Here is a 23,198-nt window from a genome sequence, read left to right on the forward strand (position 1 = left end):
CTAGTTCGGCGAAGAGATGGTGATACAAGTGCAATATGGATGGTAGATATGGGTATTTCTAATCTGAAAATATAAAAACAGCAAGGTAGCAAGCGATAAAAGTGAGCGTAAATGGTATTGCAATGCTAGGAAACAAGGCCTAGGGTTCATACTTTCACTAGTGCAAGTTCTCACAACAATAATAACATAATTGGATCATATAACTGTCCCTCAACATGCAACAAAGAGTCACTCCAAAGTCACTAATAGCGGAGAACAAACAAAGAGATTATTATAGGGTAAGAAACCACCTCAAAGTTATTCTTTCTGATCGATCTATTCAAGAGTCCGTAGTAAAATAACACGAAGCTATTCTTTCCGTTCGATCTATCCTAGAGTTCGTACTAGAATAACACCTTAAGACACAAATCAACCAAAACCCTAATGTCACCTAGATACACCAATGTCACCTCAAGTATCAGTGAGTATGATTATACGATATGCATCACACAATCTCAGATTCATCTATTCAACCAACACATAGAACTTCAAAGAGTGCCCCAAAGTTTCTATCGGAGAGTCAAGATGAAAACGTGTGCCAACCCCTATGCATAAGTTCACAAGGTCACTGAACCCGCAAGTTGATCACCAAAACATACATCAAGTGAATCACGTGATATCCCATTGTCACCACAGATAAGCACATGCAAGACATACATCAAGTGTTCTCAAATCCTTAAAGACTCAATCCGATAAGATAACTTCAAAGGGAAAACTCAATCCATTACAAGAGAGTAGAGGGGGAGAATCATCATAAGATCCAACTATAATAGGAAAGCTCGCGATACATCAAGATCTTGCCGAATCAAGAACACGAGAGAGAGACAGAGATCAAACACATAGCTACTAGTACATACCCTCAGCCCCGAGGGTGAACTACTCCCTCCTCGTCATGGAGAGCGCCGGGATGATGAAGATGGCCACTGGTGATGGATCCCCCCTCCGGCAGGGTGCCGGAACAGGGTCCCGATTGGTTTTTGGTGGCTACGGAGGCTTGCGACAGTGGAACTCCCGATCTAGGTTATTTTCTGGAGGTTTCTGTATTTATAGGAATTTTGGGCGTAGGTCTCACGTCAGGGGGGTCTCCGAGTCGTCCACGAGATAGGGGGACGCGCCCAGGGGGTAGGGCGCGCCCCCACCCTCATGGACGGCCTGGGACTCTTTTGGCCCAACTCTTTTACTCCGGGGGCTTCTTTTGGTCCATAAAAAATCATTAAAAATTGGCACGTCAATTGGACTCCGTTTGGTATTCCTTTTCTGTAAAACTAAAAAACAAGGAAAAAACAGAAACTGGCGCTGGGCACTAGGTTAATAGGTTAGTCCCAAAAATCATATAAAATAGCATATAAATGCATATAAAACATCCTAGATGGATAATATAATAGCATGGAACAATAAAAAATTATAGATACGTTGCAGACGTATCAATCACGCCGTCGTGCTGACGAAACTCTCCCTTGGCCTCAGCTAGATCAAGAGTACAAGGGACTTCACCGAGCTGAACATGTGCAGATCGCGGAGGTGCCGTGCGTTCGGTACTTGATCGGTTGGATCGCGAAGACGTTCGACTACATCAAGCGTTACTTAACGCTTCCGCTTTCGGTCTACGAGGGTACGTGGTGATATGTCTCCAACGTATCTATAATTTATGAAGTATTCATGCTATTATATTATCCATCTTGGATGTTTAATGGGCTTTACTATGCACTTTTATATTATTTTTGGGACTAACCTATTAACCCAGAGCCCAGTGCCAGTTTCTGTTTTTCCCTTGTTTCAGTGTTTCGCAGAAAAGGAATATCAAACGGAGTCCAAACGGAATGAAACCTTCGGGAGCGTGATTTTTGGAACGAACGTGATCCAGGAGACTTGGAGTTGATGTCAAGGAAGCTTCGAGGAGGCCACGAGGCAGGGAGGCGCGCCTGCCCCCTGGGCGCGCCCCCCACCCTCGTGGCTCCCCTGACCGACTTCTTTCGCCTATATATATCCATATACCCTAAAAATATCGGGGAACAGAATAGATCGGGAGTTCCGCCGCCGCAAGCCTCTATAGCCACCAAAAACCAATCAGGACCCTGTTCTGGCACCCTGCCAGAGGGGGGATCCCTCACCGATGGCCATCTTCATCATCCCGGCGCTCTCCATGATGAGGAGGGAGTAGTTCACCCTCGGGGCTGAGGGTATGTACCAATAGCTATGTGTTTGATCTCTCTCTCTCTCTCTCGTGTTCTTGAGGTGGTACGATCTTGATGTATCGCGAGCTTTGCTATTATAGTTGGATCTTATGATGTTTCTCCCCCTCTACTCTCTTGTAATGGATTGAGTTTTCCCTTTGAAGTTATCTTATCGGATTGAGTCTTTAAGGATTTGAGAACACTTGATGTATGTCTTGCATGTGCTTATCTGTGGTGACAATGGAATATCACGTGATTCACTTGATGTACGTTTTGGTGATCAACTTGCGGGTTCAGTGACCTTGTGAACTTATGCATAGGGGTTGGCACACGTTTTCGTCTTGACTCTCTGGTAGAAACTACGGGGCACTCTTTGAAGTTCTATGTGTTGGTTGAATAGATGAATCTGAGATTGTGTGATGCATATCGTATAATCATACCCACGGATACTTGAGGTGACATTGGAGTATCTAGGTGACATTAGGGTTTTGGTTGATTTGTGTCTTAAGGTGTTATTCTAGTATGAACTCTATGATAGATCGAACGGAAAGAATAGCTTCAGGTTATTTTACTACGGACTCTTGAATAGATCGATCAGAAAGGATAACTTTGAGGTGGTTTCGTACCCTACCATAATCTCTTCGTTTGTTCTCCGCTATTAGTGACTTTGGAGTGACTCTTTGTTGCATGTTGAGGGATAGTTATATGATTCAATTATGTTATTATTGTTGAGAGAACTTGCACTAGTGAAAGTATGAACCCTAGGCCTTGTTTTAACGCATTGCAATACCGTTTACGCTCACTTTTGTCGCTTGGTACCTTGCTGTTCTTATATTTTCAGATTACAAAAACCTATATCTATCATCCATACTGCACTTGTATCACCATCTCTTCGCCGAACTAGTGCACCTATACAATTTACCATTGTATTGGGTGTGTTGGGGACACAAGAGACTCTTTGTTATTTGGTTGCAGGGTTGTTTGAGAGAGACCATCTTCATCCTACGCCTCCCACGGATTGATAAACCTTAGGTCATCCACTTGAGGGAAATTTGCTACTGTCCTACAAACCTCTGCACTTGGAGGCCCAACAACGTCTACAAGAAGAAGGTTGCGTAGTAGACATCAAGCTCTTTTTTGGCGCCGTTGCCGGGGAGGTTAGTGCTTGAAGGTATACCTTTAGATCTTGCAATCGAATCATTTTGTTTCTTGTTTTATCAATGGTTTAGTCTATAAAAGAAAACTACAAAAAAATTGAATTAAGGGTGCCTCATATGCTTCATCTTTTTAATGTCTTTCGTGAAAATGATGGGAAGGAAAATTGTGCTCAAGTACTAGAAGAAGAATTACATAGAATGCTTGGCATAAAATATGTGAATGATGAGCATGATTGTAATGTTGTTAGTATGAATTATTTGAATACCCATGATGCTAATGATATGCAAAGCCACAAGCTTGGGGATGCTATGTTTGATGAAGATGATACGTTTAGTCCCCCAAGTTTTGATGAGCAAATTTATTATGATGAAAGCATACCTCCTATTTATGATGATTATTGTGATGACACGTATGCTATAAAGAATAAAGATAACCATGAAAATTTTCATCATGATTTTAATTTTCAATTGGATTATGCTTCACATGATAGTTATTTTGTTGAGTTTGCTCCCACCACTATTCATGAGAAGAAATTTGCTTATGTGGAGAGTAATAAAATTTCTATGCTTGTGGCTCATGAAAAGAATGCTTTATGTGATGGTTATATGGTTGAATTCATTCATGATGCTACTGAAAATTATTATGAGGGAGGAACATATGCTTGTAGGAATTGCAATAATATCAAGTTTCCTCTCTATGTGCTTAAAGTTTTGAAGTTATGCTTGTTTTGCCTTCCTATGCTAGTTGATTATTGTTCCCATAAGTTGTTTTCTCACAAAATCCCTATGCATAGGAAGTGGGTTAGTCTTAAATGTGCTTGCCATGTGTTTCATGATGCTCTCGTTAGGTTTCAATTCTTATCTTTTAGGTGAGCATCATTGAAATCATCATGCCTAGCTAGGGGCGTTAAACGTTAGCGCTTGTTGGGAGGCAACCCAAATTTATTTTTGTTTCTTGCTTTTTGGTTCTGTTTAGTAATAAATTTTTGATCTAGCCTCTGGTTAGATGTAGTCTTATGTTTTAATTAGTGTTTGTGCCAAGTAAGACCTATAGGATCTTCTTGGATGATAGTTATTTGATCTTGCTGAAAATTCCAGAAACTTTCTATTCATGAAAACAATTGTTTAAAATCACCAGAACGTGATAAAATACTGATTCCAATTGCAGCAGATCAATAATCAAATTATCTAGGTCGTCCTATTTTGGTAGATTTTTTTGAGTTCCAGAAGTTTGCGTTAGTCATAGATTACTACAGACTGTTCTGTTTTTGACAGATTCTGTTTTTCGTGTGTTGTTTGCTTATTTTGATGAATCTATGGCTAGTAAAATAGTTTATAAACCATAGAGAAGTTGGAATACAGTAGATTTAACACCAATACAAATAAAGAATGAGTTCATTACAGTACCTTGAAGTGGTGTTTTCTTTTCTTTCGTTAACGGAGCTCACGAGATTTTCTGTTAAGTTTTGTGTTGTGAAGTTTTCAAGTTTTGGGTAAAGATTCGATGGGCTATGGAATAAGGAGTGGCAAGATCCTAAGCTTGGGGATGCCCAAGGCACCCCAAGGTAATATTCAAGGACAACCAAGAGCCTAAGCTTGGGGATGCCCCGGATGGCATCCCCTCCTTCGTCTTCGTTCATCGGTAACTTTACTTGGAGCTATATTTTTATTCACCACATGATACGTGTTTTGCTTGAAGCGTGATTTTATTTTCTTTAGCTTTGCTTGCTATTTGAATAAAATCCCAAGATCTGAAATTCTTAAATGAGAGAGAGTCTTCACATAGCTACATAATTATTTAACTACTCATTGATCTTCACTTATATCTTTTTGGAGTAGTTTGTCATTTACTCGTGTGGTTCACTTATATCCTATGAGTAAATGGTTGAATGATTCGAATGTCATAAATCTGAAATTATATATGTTTCATATGCCTTTCCCATGGGAAGTAATGCCTTAACATATAAGAAGTAGAGGTGGTAAATTTATTGAAGGCTAGCAAACGTTGTATTGGTCACTTGAACAATTCATGAAAGAATATTGAAGGAAGAGAGATTTCACATATAAATATACTATCTTGGACATCTTCTATGATTGTGAGCCCCATTAATTATTTTCAAACCTGAGCAAATTAGTTGAAGTTGGACAAGGAAGACAACATAATGAGTTATGCTTGGGTATATTTGTATAGAAGTTATATTGTTATGGATCCTCTAACATGTGGTGCTTGCTATTTAGAATCCTTTGCTAGCCAAAATATCTGTACTAAGCGGGAATGCTGCTTGTGCATCCAAATTCCTTGAACCAAGTTTATTCCATGAGTGTCCACCATATCTACCTTTATGCGGTATTTACCTGTCGTTCCAAGTAAATTTGCATGTGCCAAACTCTAAACCTTCAAATAATAATCTGTTTTGTATGCCTGAATCACTCATGTAGCGACTAGGGGCTGTCGGTATCTTCCATGCTAGGTGGGTTATTCTCACGATGAGTGGACTCCACTCATCATTCACGAGAAAATGGCTGGTAATTGGGATGCCCAGTCCTATGATCAAAAGATCAAAAACAAATTCGCAAATAATTTAAACAAAACTCCCCCAGGAATGTTGATAGTTGGATGGCACCCGTTGTTTCGGACAAGCCGTGGAGTGGGAATGTTGGTGGAGGGGGAGTAAAAACTTTACCTTTATGCGTGGGAGCCGCCTATAATGTATCTAGTATGGAAGATATTGGGAACTCTTGGTCGTTATGTTGACAATGAAAGCATACCTCTCAAAATTATTTTCATCTCTGTTTTTGCTTCGAGCTCTGGCACCTCTGCAAATCCCTGCTTCCCTCTGCGAAGGGCCTATCTTTTACTTTTATGCAAGAGTCAGTAGTATTCCTTCTCATTCCAACCTACTCTTTAGTTGTCAAGCATCATGTGGTGGAGAAATATCTAAGCATATATGGCCATTCAAATATATTTGATCATGAATTATTATTGTTGACAATTATCTATATGATAAATAAGTTGGGAGGCGAAGCATTAAGCCCCTATCTTTCTCTGTGTTCGATGGATGCTATTTGTTCTAAAAATATGCTTTGAGTGGTAGCAATCATGGAAGACTATATGATAGTTGAGTATGTGGAGTTTGCTAAATCAAAGCTCTGACATAGACCCTTCCTGAAAATAAGATGAATTGCTATTGTTTGATGACTAAGAGCACTGTTTGTTAGTTTTCAAGAAAGTTTATGATCTATACTTTAACATGTGAATAGTTGTTACTTGATCATGAGAAGTTTTATGAGTTGAGCTACTGTTATGACATATGATGATGCTAGAAAAGGTGATTGAAATTATCATTGATCAAACTTGTGCACCTGCTAGCATTCACACTTCATAAATTATTTCTTTTATCATTTACCTACTCGAGGACGAGCAGGAATTAAGCTTGGGGATGCTGATACGTCTCCAACGTATCTATAATTTATGAAGTATTCATGCTATTATATTATCCATCTTGGATGTTTAATGGGCTTTACTATGCACTTTTATATTATTTTTGGGACTAACCTATTAACCCAGAGCCCAATGCCAGTTTCTGTTTTTCCCCTTGTTTCAGTGTTTCGCAGAAAAGGAATATCAAATGGAGTCCAAACGGAATGAAACCTTCGGGAGCGTGCTTTCTGGACCGAACGTGATCCAGGAGAGTTGGAGTTGAAGTTAGGGAAGCTTCGAGGAGGCCACGAGGCAGGGAGGCGCGCCTGCCCTCCTGGGCGCGCCCCACCCTCGTGGGCCCCTTGTTGCTCCCTAACCGACTTCTTTCGCCTATATATATCCATATACCCTAAAAACAACGGGGAACAGAATAGATCGGGAGTTCCGCCGCCGCAAGCCTCTATAGCCACCAAAAACCAATCGGGCCCCTGTTCCGGCACCCTACCGGAGGGGGGATCCCTCACCGGTGGCCATCTTCATCATCCTGGCGCTCTCCATGATGAGGAGGGAGTAGTTCACCCTTGGGGCTGAGGGTATGTACCAGTAGCTATGTGTTTGATCTCTCTCTCTCTCTCTCTCTCTCGTGTTCTTGAGGTGGTACGATCTTGATGTATCGCGAGCTTTGCTATTATAGTTGGATCTTATGATGTTTCTCCCCCTCTACTCTCTTGTAATGGATTGAGTTTTCCCTTTGAAGTTATCTTATCGGATTGAGTCTTTAAGGATTTGAGAACATTTGATGTATGTCTTGCATGTGCTTATTTGTGGTGACAATGGGATATCACGTGATTCACTTGATGTATGTTTTGGTGATCAACTTGCGGGTTCAGTGACCTTGTGAACTTATGCATAGGGTTTGGCACACGTTTTCGTCTTGACTCTCCGGTAGAAACTTCGGGGCACTCTTTGAAGTTCTATGTGTTGGTTGAATAGATGAATATGAGATTGTGTGATGCATATCGTATAATCATACCCACGGATACTTGAGGTGACATTGGAGTATCTAGGTGACAGTAGGGTTTTGGTTGATTTGTGTTTTAAGGTGTTATTCTAGTACGAACTCTATGATAGATCGAACGGAAAGAATAGCTTCATGTTATTTTACTACGGACTCTTGAATAGATCGATCAGAAAGGATAACTTTGAGGTGGTTTCGTACCCTACCATAATCTCTTCGTTTGTTCTTCGCTATTAGTGACTTTGGAGTGACTCTTTGTTGCATGTTGAGGGATAGTTATATGATCCAATTATGTTATTATTGTTGAGAGAACTTGCACTAGTGAAAGTATGAACCCTAGGCCTTGTTTCAACGCATTGCAATACCGTTTACGCTCACTTTTATCGCTTGCTACCTTGCTGTTTTTATATTTTCATATTACAAAAACCTATATCTATCATCCATATTGCACTTGTATCACCATCTCTCCGCCGAACTAGTGCACCTATACAATTTACCATTGTATTGGGTGTGTTGGGGACACAAGAGACTCTTTGTTATTTGGTTGCAGGGTTGTTTGAGAGAGACCATCTTCATCCTACGCCTCCCACGGATTGATAAACCTTAGGTCATCCACTTGAGGGAAATTTGCTACTGTCCTACAAACCTCTGCATCTGGAGGCCCAATAACGTCTACAAGAAGAAGGTTGCGTAGTAGACATCACGTGGACACACTCTCCCGCTCGTTGCTATGCATCACATAGATAGATCTTGCGTGATCGTAGGTAAAAAATTTGAAATACTGCGTTCCCCAACATAAAGACCTTCCTTTTACTTCCTAGAGTGATCGAGAGTGCCTTCCTAAGCGGTTTTCACACATCGCTCTTAACACATGCACGATAAAAAAATCCCAGAGAAATCATAAGATGTTTCTACCATGATAAACTCTCCCACCTTTGATGCCAATGCTTTATTCATGCAGCAAATTCATCAAGGAGGTCTTGTATCTGGACCAGATATTCAAGTGAAACAAAAGGGATCATCGATGGTTTAGTGAACCCATCATACGACACCATCAACACTGCATCTCCATGAAAGGACTGGGGTCCCCCATCCATAACCTTCTCCCAATCACCCAAAAAAAAGAATTGGAGAGTATACAAATTACCATTAAGAGTTCGAAACTTAACATCCTCAGCAAGATCCCAAGCTGACCTCATATTCTTATAGAACCAATACTGCAAATATTCGCCCTCTGTATGTACCAATGCAATATCCATCCATCTAGTTGCCTCCACCAGTGGCGACCCTTGTTCCTCTAGCACAACATCGTCCAAGCCCTCCTCCCTCAGACTGATTTGTTCTATCATTGCTTCTAGACGCTCTTTGTCGGCCCCAGTCTACGAACTCGCTCCAGCTTTTTTCATGGGAAGAGAGCCCAAGATCAACTTAGATCGGTTTTTTGACAAGTAGCTAAACCCTAGACAACCCGAACGACTCACACACATGTTAACTAAGGCAGGGAAGCTATGCTTGGTCGCCCTGGATCTGCCTGAGAATAAATGCCGGTGAATTGCCAGAGAAATCATGGAAAATTGGGTGCTCAACGCCGTTGCCGGCGAGAGAAGCTAAAACCCTAGCAAGAGGAGAGAAAAAGCTGGATCGATCTTAATCGCGAGTTAAAAAGCAGTGCATGTTTTTCTAAGGCTAACAGCAGAGCATGTTTTTTTTGAGAAACAACAGAGCATGTTTTTTCTTTCAGAACTTGTATTTTGAGATAAAAAAGTTGAGCTATCGAGGATTCAAGCTCCCACCATTGAGTTATCAAACAACTCAGCTAACCACCACAGCTAGTGGACTTCGGTATTTTCTAGAACTAACAGCAGGGCATGTTTTTTTCCAGAAGAAACAGCAGGGCATGTTTTTTAGTGGTTGAACCAAGTTTTATTCAGCAAACTCCACAAGATGTGGGATACATAGCTGGTTATGGGATTGGTCAAACCAAACGTGACGTCCCGAACCCAGCGAGAGTGCAAACTTGGCTAATCTATGTGCCTCAACATTGACGACATGACTTTCAAAAGTAAAAGTGCAGTTTAAAAAACTCGCTATCCTATCTATCTCTCCGATAATGGCTCCATTCTCTCCTTGACTTCTTGAGTTGATAGCCGCCACCACCTCCTTCGCATCCGATGCAATCACCATGTCATGGAGATTAAGATCGTGTGCCAAGGCTAGAGCCTCCCTGTAGCCAATCGTCTTCAAGATAGTTGGGTTATCCACACCGTGAATCACTAGAGCTGAACTGCCCAAAAATGTTCCATTATGGTCTCTACATACAACCGCTGCTGAACCACCTCGTCCTTGACGGCAAGCAGCATCGACATGAATCTTAGCATGACCCAATGGCGGGGCTTTTGGTCGCTGGGTGTTCCCATTCGCTTGAGGTCCCTGCCTCTGCTCCTGAACAGTAGGTGGTCCCTTGATCATCTCTAGCTCCTCAATGTATCTATTAATGAAACCATGGGTGCTATGGGGCTTCTGAAAAATCCCCTCATGGATTGCTTTTCGTCGTGCTGCCCATATTGCCCAAAGGGTAATATGATAGCTTAACAAAAAGAGCATGTGGTATAGACTCCATAAGAGTAAACATCCAATGTTTTGCATTAGGTTCAGTTATGGCTGCAAGTTTCTGAGCCAATTCATCGTCCACCAGCGCCCAGGTGCACCTTGACATTGTGCACTCCAACAAAGAATGCCTCCATGAATCCGGGGAACCACAAATACCACACAAATTCGAGTTTGTCATGTGTCTATGTGCCCTGACGTCATTTGTGGGTATCGAATGCTTTGACAATCTCCACAAAAACATCCTCACCTTTGCAGGCACCTGAACCTTCCACATTCTTTTCCATGCTCCCTCCTCCTTGGCTGCACTAGACGATCCCTCCCGATTTTCTAGCCAGGCTTCCCTTCTTTGCCTCGTGCTTACCAGCATGCGGTATGCAGATTTCACGGAGAACAAACCCTTCTTCTCATGACTCCAACTCCAGAAATCCTCCATGTTACTAGTGCATAGTGGGATGCCAAGAATTGTTCTCGCATCCATGGGCAGAAAAGTCACTAGGACTTTCTGTCTATCCCAAGTAGCCGAGGCAGAATCAATTAGCTCCGATACCAATTCGGGAGGGTTATTGCTCAAGCAGCCATATGGTCTCATCATCTCATTGCGGGGTAACCGATTATCATTCCAAATTCTCGTACTTTGTCCATTACCTATTCGACGTATTAGTCCCTGTCGAAGTGTATGCTTCCCCTCAAATATTGCTCTCCAGACTTGGCTCGGGTTGCTACCCAGTTCTGCTTCCAAAATACAAACGTTGGGGTCTACTCTTGAGAAGACGTGCACACAGGCTTCCAAATTAAACAGCAGGGCATGTGTGTGTCATAGAAAGTGAATATGGGACGGCCCAGATAAACTAGAGCATGCCAGGCCGGCTGGCCTGTAAGCCCAGTGAGCCCAAATCTACGCGAAGCCCATGTTGCCGTCCATTCCTTTCTCCCCAAGAACAAAGCGAGTGATTTTCCGGGAAAACAAAACAAGTAGATACTCGGAGAAAGGCCAACCGGAGGCTTTGCTGCTCGCGTCGTGGCGCGGCACCAGGTCGCTTCGAGCCTTCAACCGATGGGGCGGCTGCGCGCGTGCCGCCACCATCTCCGCCGCCTCCTCGAGACGAGGCTGCCACCAGCGAGCCCCACTCCAGCGCGCCTGCCGCACCTCCCCGCCCGCGCGTCTCCTTTTTCCTCGGCCGTTGCGGTCGCTGCCACCGCACCCCACGACGCCCGCGACTCCGGCCTCGGGAGCTCGGCCTACTGGGCCTGGATCCGGGCGGCGGCAGAGGCGGCCCCGGCCCCCGCGCCCCCACAGGAGGAGGAGGAGGAAGGCCTGTCGCGCTACATCCCCGTCAAGGCCTACTTCCTCTCCACCAGGTGAGTTGGAACGCGCGGGTGGCTGTACGCTGGGTGTTTGATGATAGTCCTGCAAGGAAGACCTTGCGTGCTGCTGTGTTTTTTCAATCTCTCATGTAACATTGTCGTGGGAGGCCACGGTGATTTGGTGCAGATGAATGGAAAAACCTACTTTTGTTTGATTTTGTTTAATCCAAATATTTAATTACAGCATTGATTTGAAGAGCCTTCAGGCGGAGCACGGGAGCGACGTGGTACCTCCATCCACCCGGTCGCTAAACTACATCGCGCTCCGCTACTCTGAATTCCCTCCAGAGATCATGGTGAGTGATTTCGGTGTAGCACCACATATTTTGAGGGCCAAGAATTATATTCGTGTTTGACCGTTTGTTGAACATGTTGTGTGTGCATCAGATAACCTCATTTGTCTGACGTTTTTGTAGTCCATTGGAGTGAAGGACAACAGATTTTGCTATCGCTATGTGGTTGTATTCCAATATGGTTCTGCTGTGCTCTTCAATATTGCTGATCATGAAGCTGAGCACTATCTTGATATGATCAGGAATCATGCTTCGGGGTGGCTTCCGGAGATGAGGAAAGACGGTATGTCCATGCTATTCACGAGCTGGCCTGTTATTGTGTAAACTGCTAAATAGTGTACTTTTCCTCATCAATTTGTATTCATTCTTCTTTTCATTTCCATGTATGTGCATGATCAATCCAATTTCCTTTGAATCTTTGATGATAATGACTGCTGACATTTGATAAAGACCATTGAGGATGAGAATCACTCTGAATTTAATTTGTGTTTGATGTAGTGCATTTATATGCCACAATGCTTTGGCCAAACCTTTATATGGCTTCTGGAACTGGCCTTCTTAATTATTTGCAAAATGCTTTTTAAATTTACTATGAAACATGCACCGGGCTGCCCTTTTTTTTATGAAACATGCACAATGTTGTACAAGGTGCAGTCGGTTATGTCAGTGGCAGTCCATGCAGAATTGCATGTTAAAACAGGCATATTTAGAAATGTGAGAAGTTTGAGTCAAGCCTCATTTTCCAGGGGAGCAAATATCTACTCCCTCCGTCCTGCAATGTAAGACGTTTTTGCAAACTATGTTAGCTTGCAATAACGTCTTACATTGTGGGACGGAGGGAGTAGAATGCTCTCTAATTATTTATGCAGAACAGTTAAATTATGTGGTTGTACCTGCATAAGGATATAGGCACCCAATCATGCCTAAGATTCCCGCAATTTTTATTTATTTTTTTGCCTGGGACCGACTAGGTGCCCCTGGCCTAACAGAAGAACAGCGGAAATATGGCACCTATCGCTTAATCCGCTTTTATAACACTGAACCTGTGTTATATTCTCACATGATGACATTTATTTCACAATTACCAGATTATGCAGTAGTTGAGAAGCCATTCCTGACAACATGGATGAAAGGAGGTCTTGATTATATAGTTCTTAAATATTTAGACACTGATGGAATTCGGATCATTTCAAGTGTTCTTGGTCAAAGTATCGCTCTTGATCATTACATACGGCAGGTACTGTGATTGAGCAAAGTCAAGAAACTATTTTAATGTGGTTGCAAGGTTTAAAGTTCTAAGAAGCTACTTTAATAGGTCGATGATATGGTTGAGGAATTTACTGAAATAAATCGTATCATGGAGAAGACTGGGGACTTCACAATGAAAAGAAAGAAGCTCTTTCAACTTGTGGGCAAGGCTAATTCTAATCTTGCAGATGTTATCATTAGACTTGGCCTTTTTGACAGGCATGTACTCTAAGTGTTGCACTCCCTCCTCCTGCATATTATATATCATATACTCCCTCCGATCCATATTAATTGACGCACACTTAATACACCTTTGTACTAAAGTTGTACTAGATTTTTGTCAATTCATATGGATCGGAGGGAGTATCATATATTTCAGCAATGTATGTGTTGTCATTTTCTGGAAGGAAGGAATTTCATTATGCATCAACCCCATGTGCTGTGTTGTCTTATGGAACAGAAGGCACGTAACTCTAAAAATTAAAAAGACAACTTGAGATCGTAGCCATGTAGGACTATATGATAATTGATATCTATAGGCCAGTTTGGTACTCACATGGCACTTCTCTCGGAAAAAGAAACAGTAATATTTATTCTGTTCATTGAATAACTTTCCTCATGCTTTCAAGAAAGGTTGATATTTTGATCTCCACACATACAAAATATACAATGCCACAGCTCTTTATGTTTTTAGTCTTTTTACTAGCATTGTGTTCCGCTTCGAGATTGAAAGAACCACAGATGCACTGAGAGACTATTATTCCCAGAATTAGCTAAGAGCCTAAGACACGCTCAAAATAAAATAAAATTAGCTAAGACAGTTATGAAAAAGAGACTTTGTTAATCTGTACTTAAATGCATAACATGGATGCTAGAATCTTCTTTTTCATCGTAATATGAACAACATGATTTTTTTATAGGTCAGAAATTGCTTGGAAAAATGCAAATTATGCACAAATTCTGGAGTATCTTCGGGAAGAATATGAACTGAATCAACGTTTTGGAAGCCTAGACTTCAAGCTGAAATTTGTGGAGGTATTATGTTTGTTCTTCTTTAGTGCAATAGCCGATTTCATCCATCCTATTTCTCATTTTCACTTACAATTTATTGTTGGTAACAGCACAATGTTCATTTTCTTCAAGAAGTGCTCCAAAATAGACGATCGAATTTTCTGGAGTGGGGTGTCATAATTCTGCTGGCTATTGAGATTGTGATCTCACTATACGAAATTATCAAGGATTCCAGCATGATGTCTTGAGCACTCTCACTCATTGGCCCATAGCTCATCTGTCATCACCTACTGCTATATTAATTACATTCTCCTCTTTCTGTCGCCATTCCCTACTGATCTCTAACCTCAGTTGAAAGCAGCTGGACTAGGCTATGTTCCCTTCAGGCACTCTCTGATTGCCCTGGTATTGCCTAGAGTGCATTTTTGGGTTTTATCCTTTTGTCTCGAGGAAATTTTATAGGTCAGAAAATTAGTTCCTTCACTCTCCAATGACCTAATTGACCAGCAACATCCAGGGCGTTGGTGCTTGGTAAACCTTTTTAGTTTTCCAGAGGTGTTCTTATTAGATGCTCTCTTTTCAACAACAATGCTGGCAGGGTTCAGTTATATTATTTTAGGCTTATGTTAGGTTCTGTCCTTTTGGTGACAAAAAAAAGGCTCACCATTACTCAATGGCATTTTGAATTACTTTGCACTAGTATTTCTCACATTTAGTATCAGAAATACCTTGAGATGAATTTCCCTGTGTTCCAGCAGTAGTTTATATGGTTCTGAAATGTTAGGGTTTTCGTTACCATGGGTATTCGACCTGATAATGGTGCATGCTAAATCAGTGCTTCAAATCCCTGGTTTCTGCAGGTGTCAATATGTACCCATGGGTAGTCGCAAAAGGATTTAAAAGTAACTAAATATACCTAGGGTTCCTTTAGACAATTTTTCTATTTACTGACCAAGAAATTCAAAGGTGCACCCAGGAAAATGTAATGTCACGAATGGCAAAAAATTCTGAGAAAACATTACGTACGTACATGACCAATTCCTTTCTGGACTCGTCTCAAAAAAGAAAAGAAAAATCCTTTCTGTGCTTGTAAAATTTCTTGGAAAAAGCCAAACTTTTGCTCCATGTGCAAAAGCAACAGATCTATTGTTCATTTTTTAGAGTATAGAGATAGAGATATGTTTCCTTCCTCCTGGGACACAGAAATGTTTTTAATGAAATTTTTAAGAAAATGAGGTTTTGAGGGTGTCGATGCAGGGAGAAGACACGCACATAAATGTAATCTCACAATTAATACCTTCCATAGATAGCCAACACGAAGAATTAGGAAATGAAATGACGAGCAAACAGAGCACGGCATTAGGAAAAGTGACAAGACTGCCGCACTTGGGTTCTCGTGTCACTCGAGCTGTCAAATTCCTGCTAGTATCTAAAATAAACCTTGCCTCAAAAAGAAAATCTAAAATCAACCGCAGGAGGGTTCGCTCACATCGTGCCTCGTGTCTCTTGCCATTTGCTTCACGATTACTGTATTGTTTTTTGTTTTGCGGGTGATTACTGTATTGTTTTTTGGGTGAAGTTTACTCACACCGCACAGATTGTAAAGAGTTATGAGCACCACCAATCTCACTTTTTTCGCCAGTCCCTTTAAGACACTAACACATTTCCATCAGTTATCACAAACCTGAGGGAACTTCTTTTCTCAAAAAAAAAAATGCTTATAATCTTTTCTTCTTCTTCTTGTTCACGATTTGCAGCCTGTGCTATATTTGTCTCAGCACTTGCGTGTGCGCATCATTACCAAAATGCCGGAACAAAACTTGCAGGAAATACGCAAACTTCCAAAGCACGCTTTCTTTATCAGTAAGTACCTTCCATACACGGCCACACAGTGGCGCTAAAGGCCTGGACGGCCCATACTCGAAAAGACCCATTGGTCCCTTCCCTCTCCGCTCACACACGGTCACGCTCACACCGCAAACGGCAAACCCAGAACCGCCGCGCAGAGCGAGGCCGCGGCGGCGGCGACGGCCCACGAGACGACGCCGTGGCGCGCGGCCGCGTTGGGCGACGGCGCCGCGGCGTGCGGCGGCTGCGCGGGGCTGTCCTCGACGAGCACGGTGACCTTCATGCCGCTCCAGCAGTAGCCGCGGCTGCAGATGAAGTAGTAGCGGCCCGTGTAGTTGAGCTGGAACACGAAGCCGCGGCCGCGGTCGTAGCTGACGAGGGGGTTGCTCGGGTCGCACTTGTCGTACGCCGTCTGGTTCGCCACCTGCACCACGTCGTACATGCCCTTGGCGTAGTTGAACTCTGCAGCAGCATACGCGCGTATGTGCACGATCGGATCAGTTGGCCGGGACGGGAAATGGTAGATCGATCGATCGAGAAGACGGTGGAAAGTATGGAGGAGGAGAGGGGTGCTTACGGAGCCAGTCGCCGACGTGGAAGTGGTACTGGTCGGGCCAGGTGGTGTAGTTGACGTTGGGGGCCCAGTTCTTCTTGTCGCCGACGACGAACTTCTCCGCGGCGGAGGGGAGCGGCGCCGCCGCGAGGAGGAGGGACGTCGCGAGGAGGAGGAGGGGGAGATTGGGCGTGACGGCCATTTTTTGGAGGCGGAGGAGGAAGGGGTGGAATGCGTGAAGCCGGGAGGGTATTTATGGAGCCGCGTGGACCGGGCCGGGAATTCGCGAACAAGCGGCCAGCACACGGTAACAAACATATGGCACATTACACGCGTGTGTTGCGGCCGCGGGGTACACCGTCCTGCGCGGTGAGAGCGCATGGCGCACGGATCCGGCTTGCCTGCTCCCTCTCCATGCTCCCATCCGTGCTCCCACTTCATCCTACGGCTGTTCTTTTTCTTTTTTCTTTTCTAATCTAATCATCTCCCCCCCTGATTTTCAGGGGTGGGGCCGGGCCTTATTTTTTTCCAATCAAATCAAGCCACGTATGCGGGAGCACGGATGGGAGTATGGGAAGGGAGCAGGCAAGTCTCCGGTAGAATGGACTTTGCGGTGACTGCTAGACGGGGCCTTTTATTAAGATTTCTACCGTTTGTTTGCAGTTGTGCCGAAGCGAACGGCACCTTGTTGAAGGATGAAGAGGAGCCGATGGAATGGACATGGCCGTAGGCTTTGCAAAGGGGCCTGATACCGGCGGCCCAACGCTGCGGTGAAGCAACGGAAGGCTTGTTTTTTTCTTTTCTAAAGAGCACCAACTGAAACACGTTCGCTCTAGGCCTCTTTCTATATTGGGCGTCCAGAATGCACGGGAGCTGATAGCTATAACTGTGTGGTATTTATGATGGAATAGACGCGAGCTGGTTCATGAGGAAAAGTCTCAAGAGGCGTACCAAACGTTCATGGGATCCGTGCTATAATAGGAAACTATGTAAATGCCCACTCACCTAATGCAAGTAGAAAAATTGAAGGATGGGGTAGACTTTCCTATGGGATTTGTTAAGCTAAATGTGGATACTTCTTTTGATCATGATTTGCTAAGAGGCACAACGGGTGCTGCCCTCAGGGATAACAAAGAAAATTTCATTGTTGGCGGAAATTGAAAGATTGAGTGGTGTACTGATGTTCTGACAGCGGAAGCATTAGCGCTTAGGTTTGGTTTATTGCTGGCACAAAAGGCGGGCTACAATATTCTCGTTATCAACTCTGATAACATGGAAGTCATCGACAAAATGAAGAACGAAGGACATTTTGCAGGACGGCGACAGTTTTTTATGATTGCTATTTTATGGCTTGTGATTTTTCTCTCACTAGTTTTGAACATTGTAATAGGTAAGCAAATAAAGTAGCTCATGAGCTTGTTAGACTAGCAAAATGTTCACTGACAAGAGATTGGTTCGAGGAGCCTATAATAAATATTGTACCTCTTCTTAGATGATGTAATCATTGTTTCTAATCAGTAAAGTTGTTGTTTCTTTAATAAAAAACGATTGCAGCATCTGTGAGAGCAACACTAGCATATCCCCCCTTCCCTTTGCAAATCAACGCAGCCTCCCTCGTGCATCGGTTCCAAAGACGCACATATAGGACCGATGTTGTGCCAAAACTCGGAGGTTTAATGTTTAATAATCCACACTAGTCTTGATTGCGGCGGATCTGGTGCTTGGCCTCGACGACATCGACGGCTAACATTAGCTCCAAAATTTGACTAGGATGTGGATGATCCCCGCCGACACGCCACAATGATAAAGGCCTTGCGCTCGGCAGGCTTCTTCATCAGCTCACAACACCCTTCTGGTCTATGGTTTTTCTTTGAATTCGGCGACGGTTAGCGGCAATGATGGTAGTTGCGAGAAATTCTATGGTCTTGAATGTAATTTTATTTTTTTGAAGGGGTTTTGCGCAAAATTCTGCAAACACATGTTCTCCCTCGGTCTTTCTGGCCAGTTCCGTGTGTGGGCGTATCACTATATTTGTGATTGATGAAACACGCGGAAGTCCTAACAAAACTAGCATATTCGCCAAAATTCCCTTAAAAGAACAGATTTCTTGAAATTACCCAGACTCGATACTCGATAATAACCACTGATATGGAGCATACTGCAAAAATCAGCCCTATGGGATTCACTAGATACATCTTCATTGCTATATACTCCCTCCGTTCCTAAATATAAATCTTTGTAGAGATTTCACTATGGACCACATACGGATGTATATAGATGTATTTTAGAGTATAGATTCACTCATTTTGCTCCGTATGTGGTCCATAGTGAAATCTCTCTAAGACTTACATTTAGGAACGGAGGGAGTATTTTGGAGGGTGTTCCATATGCCTCCTTCACCTCCGGCCTACATATTTAGAGTCACAAAGACAACTTAGAGCAAAAATGCTAACAAGTCACAAACACTCCGTAAAACCTCCATGCTCACTTGCGCTGCCGCCCAGCTCTCTAACCCCCACCAGGTGGGTCCCACACCGCAGGCAAAGTAGGCAGAACATGTTATGCTGAATTTGATTTCGCTCAACTCAAAAATAAAAAAATAAACTGATTTTGCCGCCAACCTCTCTACAAACTTGACCGATCGTCCTTAAAACCATTATACAGGCTGAGGTTTTACAGAATCAGCAAGAGCTGCTCTAAGATTCAAAGCTTTGCAAAACACCAACAGCAATAGAAATGATCATATGCCACAGTCCCACCGCACGGTGGCTCCTCTTGCTCTTGTGATACAAAAATCTATATAGATGAAACAATAAACGTCTCAAATATGTTCTTCCAAGTTGAGTCCCAATATGAATGTGCCTATGGCCGTTTCCTGCCCCGTTTATTCTTTGATGACGCGAGAAAATCGGACGACAGAGCAGGCACTGCACTGCACATTTGTGAGCGCTCAGTCCAGCCTCCTTAGCAAGTATGCTACCTGGACGTCCTTGGTTAGCGGCATGATCCTGTTGCTGTACAGTCCAGCGACCAGGCTGGGCCTGATCTTGTACACAGGCGCCATGCCCTTGGCTTCAGCTCCTATGTTCACCTCCTGTCCAAATATCTTGGCCTTGGTTTCCACCCGATGTTCGATGGCACGCTCAACCGTCTCGTAGGTGAGGAGCTGCATTAGTTGAGCGCCGTCCTGCAATGGCCGCCCGACAAATTGGTTGTTTCCACAATGGGATCAAATTGCAGTCCATTTGAAACAATGTAAGCGGAAGAGAAGTATGACAGCGTTACCCCTCATTGTAACATAGAGCACTGACCTGAGCTTTTATTGCAGGAGTGTAATCTTCAGGGGACTCTTGAAACTTGGCCTCTGCCACAAACTTTCCATAGTGGATTCTCTTAGAGAGTGCCTGAATTACAGAACAGTGGTGGAAAAGACAGATGAGCAAAATGTACTTCACAAAGAAATGCTTAGTTGCAGGAACCTCTAGTGAACCTCAGCTTAGTCATATGGAAATGAGATACAATAAAATTATGACAGCACAAAATCTTGCAAACATTGGTAGTGACAAGGCTTATTTTCAGTGAATGAAAGTTGTGGCATAGTAAAAATGATTTACAACAATTAGCTGTTCGACTCAAAGACCAGCAGTATTGATCTAGTTAGTACCTGCAAGCAGGTCGTGTCGCAAAGAGCACTGGATCCAGAATTTCCATCACTTCCTTCCTTCACTAGCCTTGGAAGAACTTCATCAAAGTACATTTTCCAAATCTCTTTGTTGATATTAATGGAATCAGCAATAGGATGCAGAACCTATGAAAATAATAAAGACAACATAAGAATCCATCCAAAATTGCATCAACAAGAACAACACAGTAATCTACTAGAAATATGAGTCTTTCAATAGATGATAGTATTCCACAATCAATATCGACAGATTTTCAGGCTCCAGATGGATAATCAGAGCTTCTAATGAAACTGAAATGAATGCTAGTTGCTAACAAGTAACAATGGAAAACAGAAGCACAGTATTGTTCAATCGTTCATGCACCGATGTCAAAACCCTGATATGTTAGTTGGCAATTGCAGGACCATGTTTTCCTACATTGACAAAAAGATATCTACAGGCCTACAAGGGCACCCAAAAAAAACTTGAAATGTGCATTACCGTTGGATACTGGATAGGCGGCAACAGTGTCTCAGGCAGATCTTCTGGAAAGAATGGGTGCTCATCTGGGCTCTTGTATCTCCCAACCTACATAAGAAAGATCAGCATATGTATTTTCCAGGCAATGCCATGATCAATTATATTTCTAATTGCAAGGATGCTCCACCTTTGCATGTAGCTTTTCAGTTTCTCTAACCATGAATTCAACCAAAGAGCCACCAAATCCATCCACATGGAAAGAATCGCTATCATATGTATCAGCATTGTAACAATACTGTGCTCTCTCCAAGAGACCGAATATGATGCTGTCTTCTAGTCTAATCAACGAGGTTCTGATACTGTCCAAAGTCAGTATTTGACTTTGATCTATCCTCTGTTTCTCCACCCTAGAAGAAGTGCCATTAAGAAAAATTATTATCAGTTCCTTGCAGTATAACAAAAAACAATTTTGTGCAGAAGCATCATAGCTATAAGTCAGAGTTATCAGAACCAGGTCAATCCATTCATAGTGCTATAATTCAATGCTCTGCTCAAGGTTGCACTTGCACATACGTTTGCAGAAAGTCTCACCACAATTAGGTGAGCCTTAGTCACTAAGACAATACAAGCAGGCCTTAGTTATCAGAACTATAAGTCAAAGTTATCAGAACCAGGTTAATCCATTCATAGTGCTATAATTCAATGCTCTGCTCAAGGTCGCACTTGCACACACGTTTGCAGAAAGTCTCACCACAATTAGGTGAGCCTTAGTCACTAAGACATTACAGGCATGCCCTAGTCAAAGTTAATCATTCACCATTTTTTGGTCTTTCAGTATGACTTGAAGACATGTGGTCAAGTCATCAAATATTAATGAACTATTTTGGTGGAAGCAAAAAAGATGCTGAAATAATCTGCATCATTGCATGTTTAAACATAATTTGAAAAGTCAACAAGACACAAAAGAACAAACACAACTCCTGTAAGGCTACAATCCAGGTCACATGCTATGTTTCGAAGTTAACTCTTCCACCGACAAGAAGTTAGTGGTTGTAAGCAGAAGACACAACATAATCAACTATTCAACTATTTGCTATTGAGATCACGAGTCAAACTAGAGTACCTAAAAAAACTTGAGATAACTCAATCATTAACTTCATACCGAAGCAACGATGGACTTATATTTCGTAACTTAAATTATTGTAACTGAAAACAGCGCAACCAGACTTAGTATTACATAACTCAAATACTTGTAACTGAAAACATCGCAACCAATACCAGAATGGATACACCAAATCACCGGCCCCCAATACGAAAACATCCCTATCCGTAAGCAAAGCAAAAGAAACGGGGGAATCAATGTCGGTAAGCATAACATGAAGCCATACCTGGCCACCGGCGCGGAGTTGTTAGTTGCAGCGAACAGCGCCCGCGCCGGCCGCGACGACGCCTTCCTCCACGCCGATCCAAAGGCGACGCTGCTCCGGCCCTGCGCTCCCTGGCTCGTACCGTGCCAGGCTGCGGGCAACGCGGCCGTCTTCGACACCACCTTAAACTCCATGGCTGACCGCCCCCCGGCCCGCCGCTGCAGCCTGGAAAGTGGAATTGGGATCTTTGGATTTCAGAATCAGGCGTGCCGGGCTGGAAGGAAAGGGGCAGGGGAGGTGGGTGCGTGTGAAAGAGAGAGGGAGAGGAGCGAGATGGTTGGGGGAGCGAAGTAGGTAGGACCGTAGGAGGGAGAGGCGGGAGGGTGAGGAGGGGGGCGGAGGCCCGGCGCGGTAGGTCGGCCTGACCTGAGGGTTCCTCTTTGAAGTGGTCATCCTAAGAAGTTTTTAGTGGAGGTGGGTGGCGTGAGGTTGGTCGCCAATAAACATTGTACGTGTCTGGTGAGGAAAAGATTCTATTTTTATTGAGAAGGGGTAGTCTCAAGTTTTTGGCCGAGGCGGGGTGGCGCGGGGTTGGTCGCCAATAAACATTGTACATGTCTGATGAGAAAAAGATTTCATTTTTATTGAGAAGGGGTAGTCCAAAGTTTTGGCCGAGGCGAGGTGGCGCGGGGTTGGTCGTGTCTGACAGGAAAAAGGTTCTCATTTTTTAGTTTTACATGATTATTACTCCTACATTGACATTGAATGTTAATTTGTATTTTTTTAAAGTAACTAAACTCTATTTGATTGTCACGCCGTTTATCTGCTCAAATGAATGTATCTAGCATTGAAATACGTCTAGATACATCTAGTTCAACGACAACTAATATGGATTCGAGGGAGCACTATTTACAATGCAGTTGGTAGTCTCGCCTTATTGGTTTAGTTTCGC

General features: G+C 43.1%; 3 protein-coding genes across 3 annotated transcripts; 1 reads left to right on the forward strand and 2 right to left on the reverse strand.

Moving 5' to 3' along the window:
- Positions 1–11,368: 11,368 nt before the first annotated feature.
- Positions 11,369–15,075, forward strand: LOC109757568 (protein RETARDED ROOT GROWTH, mitochondrial). Its single transcript, XM_020316390.4, has 7 exons — positions 11,369–11,778; positions 11,969–12,080; positions 12,201–12,360; positions 13,166–13,314; positions 13,393–13,544; positions 14,246–14,360; positions 14,447–15,075. The coding sequence occupies exons 1-7, from the start codon at positions 11,474–11,476 to the stop codon at positions 14,582–14,584; spliced, it is 1,131 nt and encodes a 376-aa protein (XP_020171979.1). The 5' UTR covers positions 11,369–11,473; the 3' UTR covers positions 14,585–15,075.
- A 1,091-nt stretch (positions 15,076–16,166) lies between these two features.
- LOC109757563 (early nodulin-like protein 19) lies at positions 16,167–16,975 on the reverse strand. Its single transcript, XM_020316387.4, has 2 exons — positions 16,762–16,975; positions 16,167–16,646 (listed from the first exon to the last, which is right to left on the reverse strand). The coding sequence occupies exons 1-2, from the start codon at positions 16,937–16,939 to the stop codon at positions 16,306–16,308; spliced, it is 519 nt and encodes a 172-aa protein (XP_020171976.1). The 5' UTR covers positions 16,940–16,975; the 3' UTR covers positions 16,167–16,305.
- A 2,354-nt stretch (positions 16,976–19,329) lies between these two features.
- On the reverse strand, positions 19,330–22,678 carry LOC109757561 (chorismate mutase 1, chloroplastic). The gene is made up of 6 exons (XM_020316385.4): positions 22,268–22,678; positions 21,067–21,286; positions 20,901–20,987; positions 20,402–20,545; positions 20,049–20,141; positions 19,330–19,924 (listed from the first exon to the last, which is right to left on the reverse strand). Exons 1-6 carry the CDS (start codon positions 22,438–22,440, stop codon positions 19,688–19,690), a joined length of 954 nt encoding a protein of 317 aa, XP_020171974.1. The 5' UTR covers positions 22,441–22,678; the 3' UTR covers positions 19,330–19,687.
- Between the last annotated feature and the right edge of the window lie 520 nt (positions 22,679–23,198).

Source organism: Aegilops tauschii, chromosome 3 (genome assembly GCF_002575655.3).
Source record: "Aegilops tauschii subsp. strangulata cultivar AL8/78 chromosome 3, Aet v6.0, whole genome shotgun sequence".
Lineage (NCBI taxonomy): Eukaryota > Viridiplantae > Streptophyta > Magnoliopsida > Poales > Poaceae > Aegilops > Aegilops tauschii.

Excerpts from the sequence above, each read along its gene's own strand:
- LOC109757563 (XM_020316387.4), bottom strand. The coding sequence starts at position 16,939 with ATGGCCGTCACGCCCAATCTCCCCCTCCTCCTCCTCGCGACGTCCCTC. Across the intron at positions 16,647-16,761 it reads CCACGTCGGCGACTGGCTCC|AGTTCAACTACGCCAAGGGC; the intron begins GTAAGCACCCCT and ends ATGCTGCTGCAG.
- LOC109757561 (XM_020316385.4), bottom strand. The coding sequence starts at position 22,440 with ATGGAGTTTAAGGTGGTGTCGAAGACGGCCGCGTTGCCCGCAGCCTGG. Across the intron at positions 20,988-21,066 it reads CTGAAAAGCTACATGCAAAG|GTTGGGAGATACAAGAGCCC; the intron begins GTGGAGCATCCT and ends TTTCTTATGTAG. Across the intron at positions 19,925-20,048 it reads CTCCTGCAATAAAAGCTCAG|GACGGCGCTCAACTAATGCA; the intron begins GTCAGTGCTCTA and ends CGGCCATTGCAG.
- LOC109757568 (XM_020316390.4), top strand. The coding sequence starts at position 11,474 with ATGGGGCGGCTGCGCGCGTGCCGCCACCATCTCCGCCGCCTCCTCGAG. Across the intron at positions 11,779-11,968 it reads GCCTACTTCCTCTCCACCAG|CATTGATTTGAAGAGCCTTC; the intron begins GTGAGTTGGAAC and ends ATTTAATTACAG. Across the intron at positions 12,081-12,200 it reads AATTCCCTCCAGAGATCATG|TCCATTGGAGTGAAGGACAA; the intron begins GTGAGTGATTTC and ends ACGTTTTTGTAG.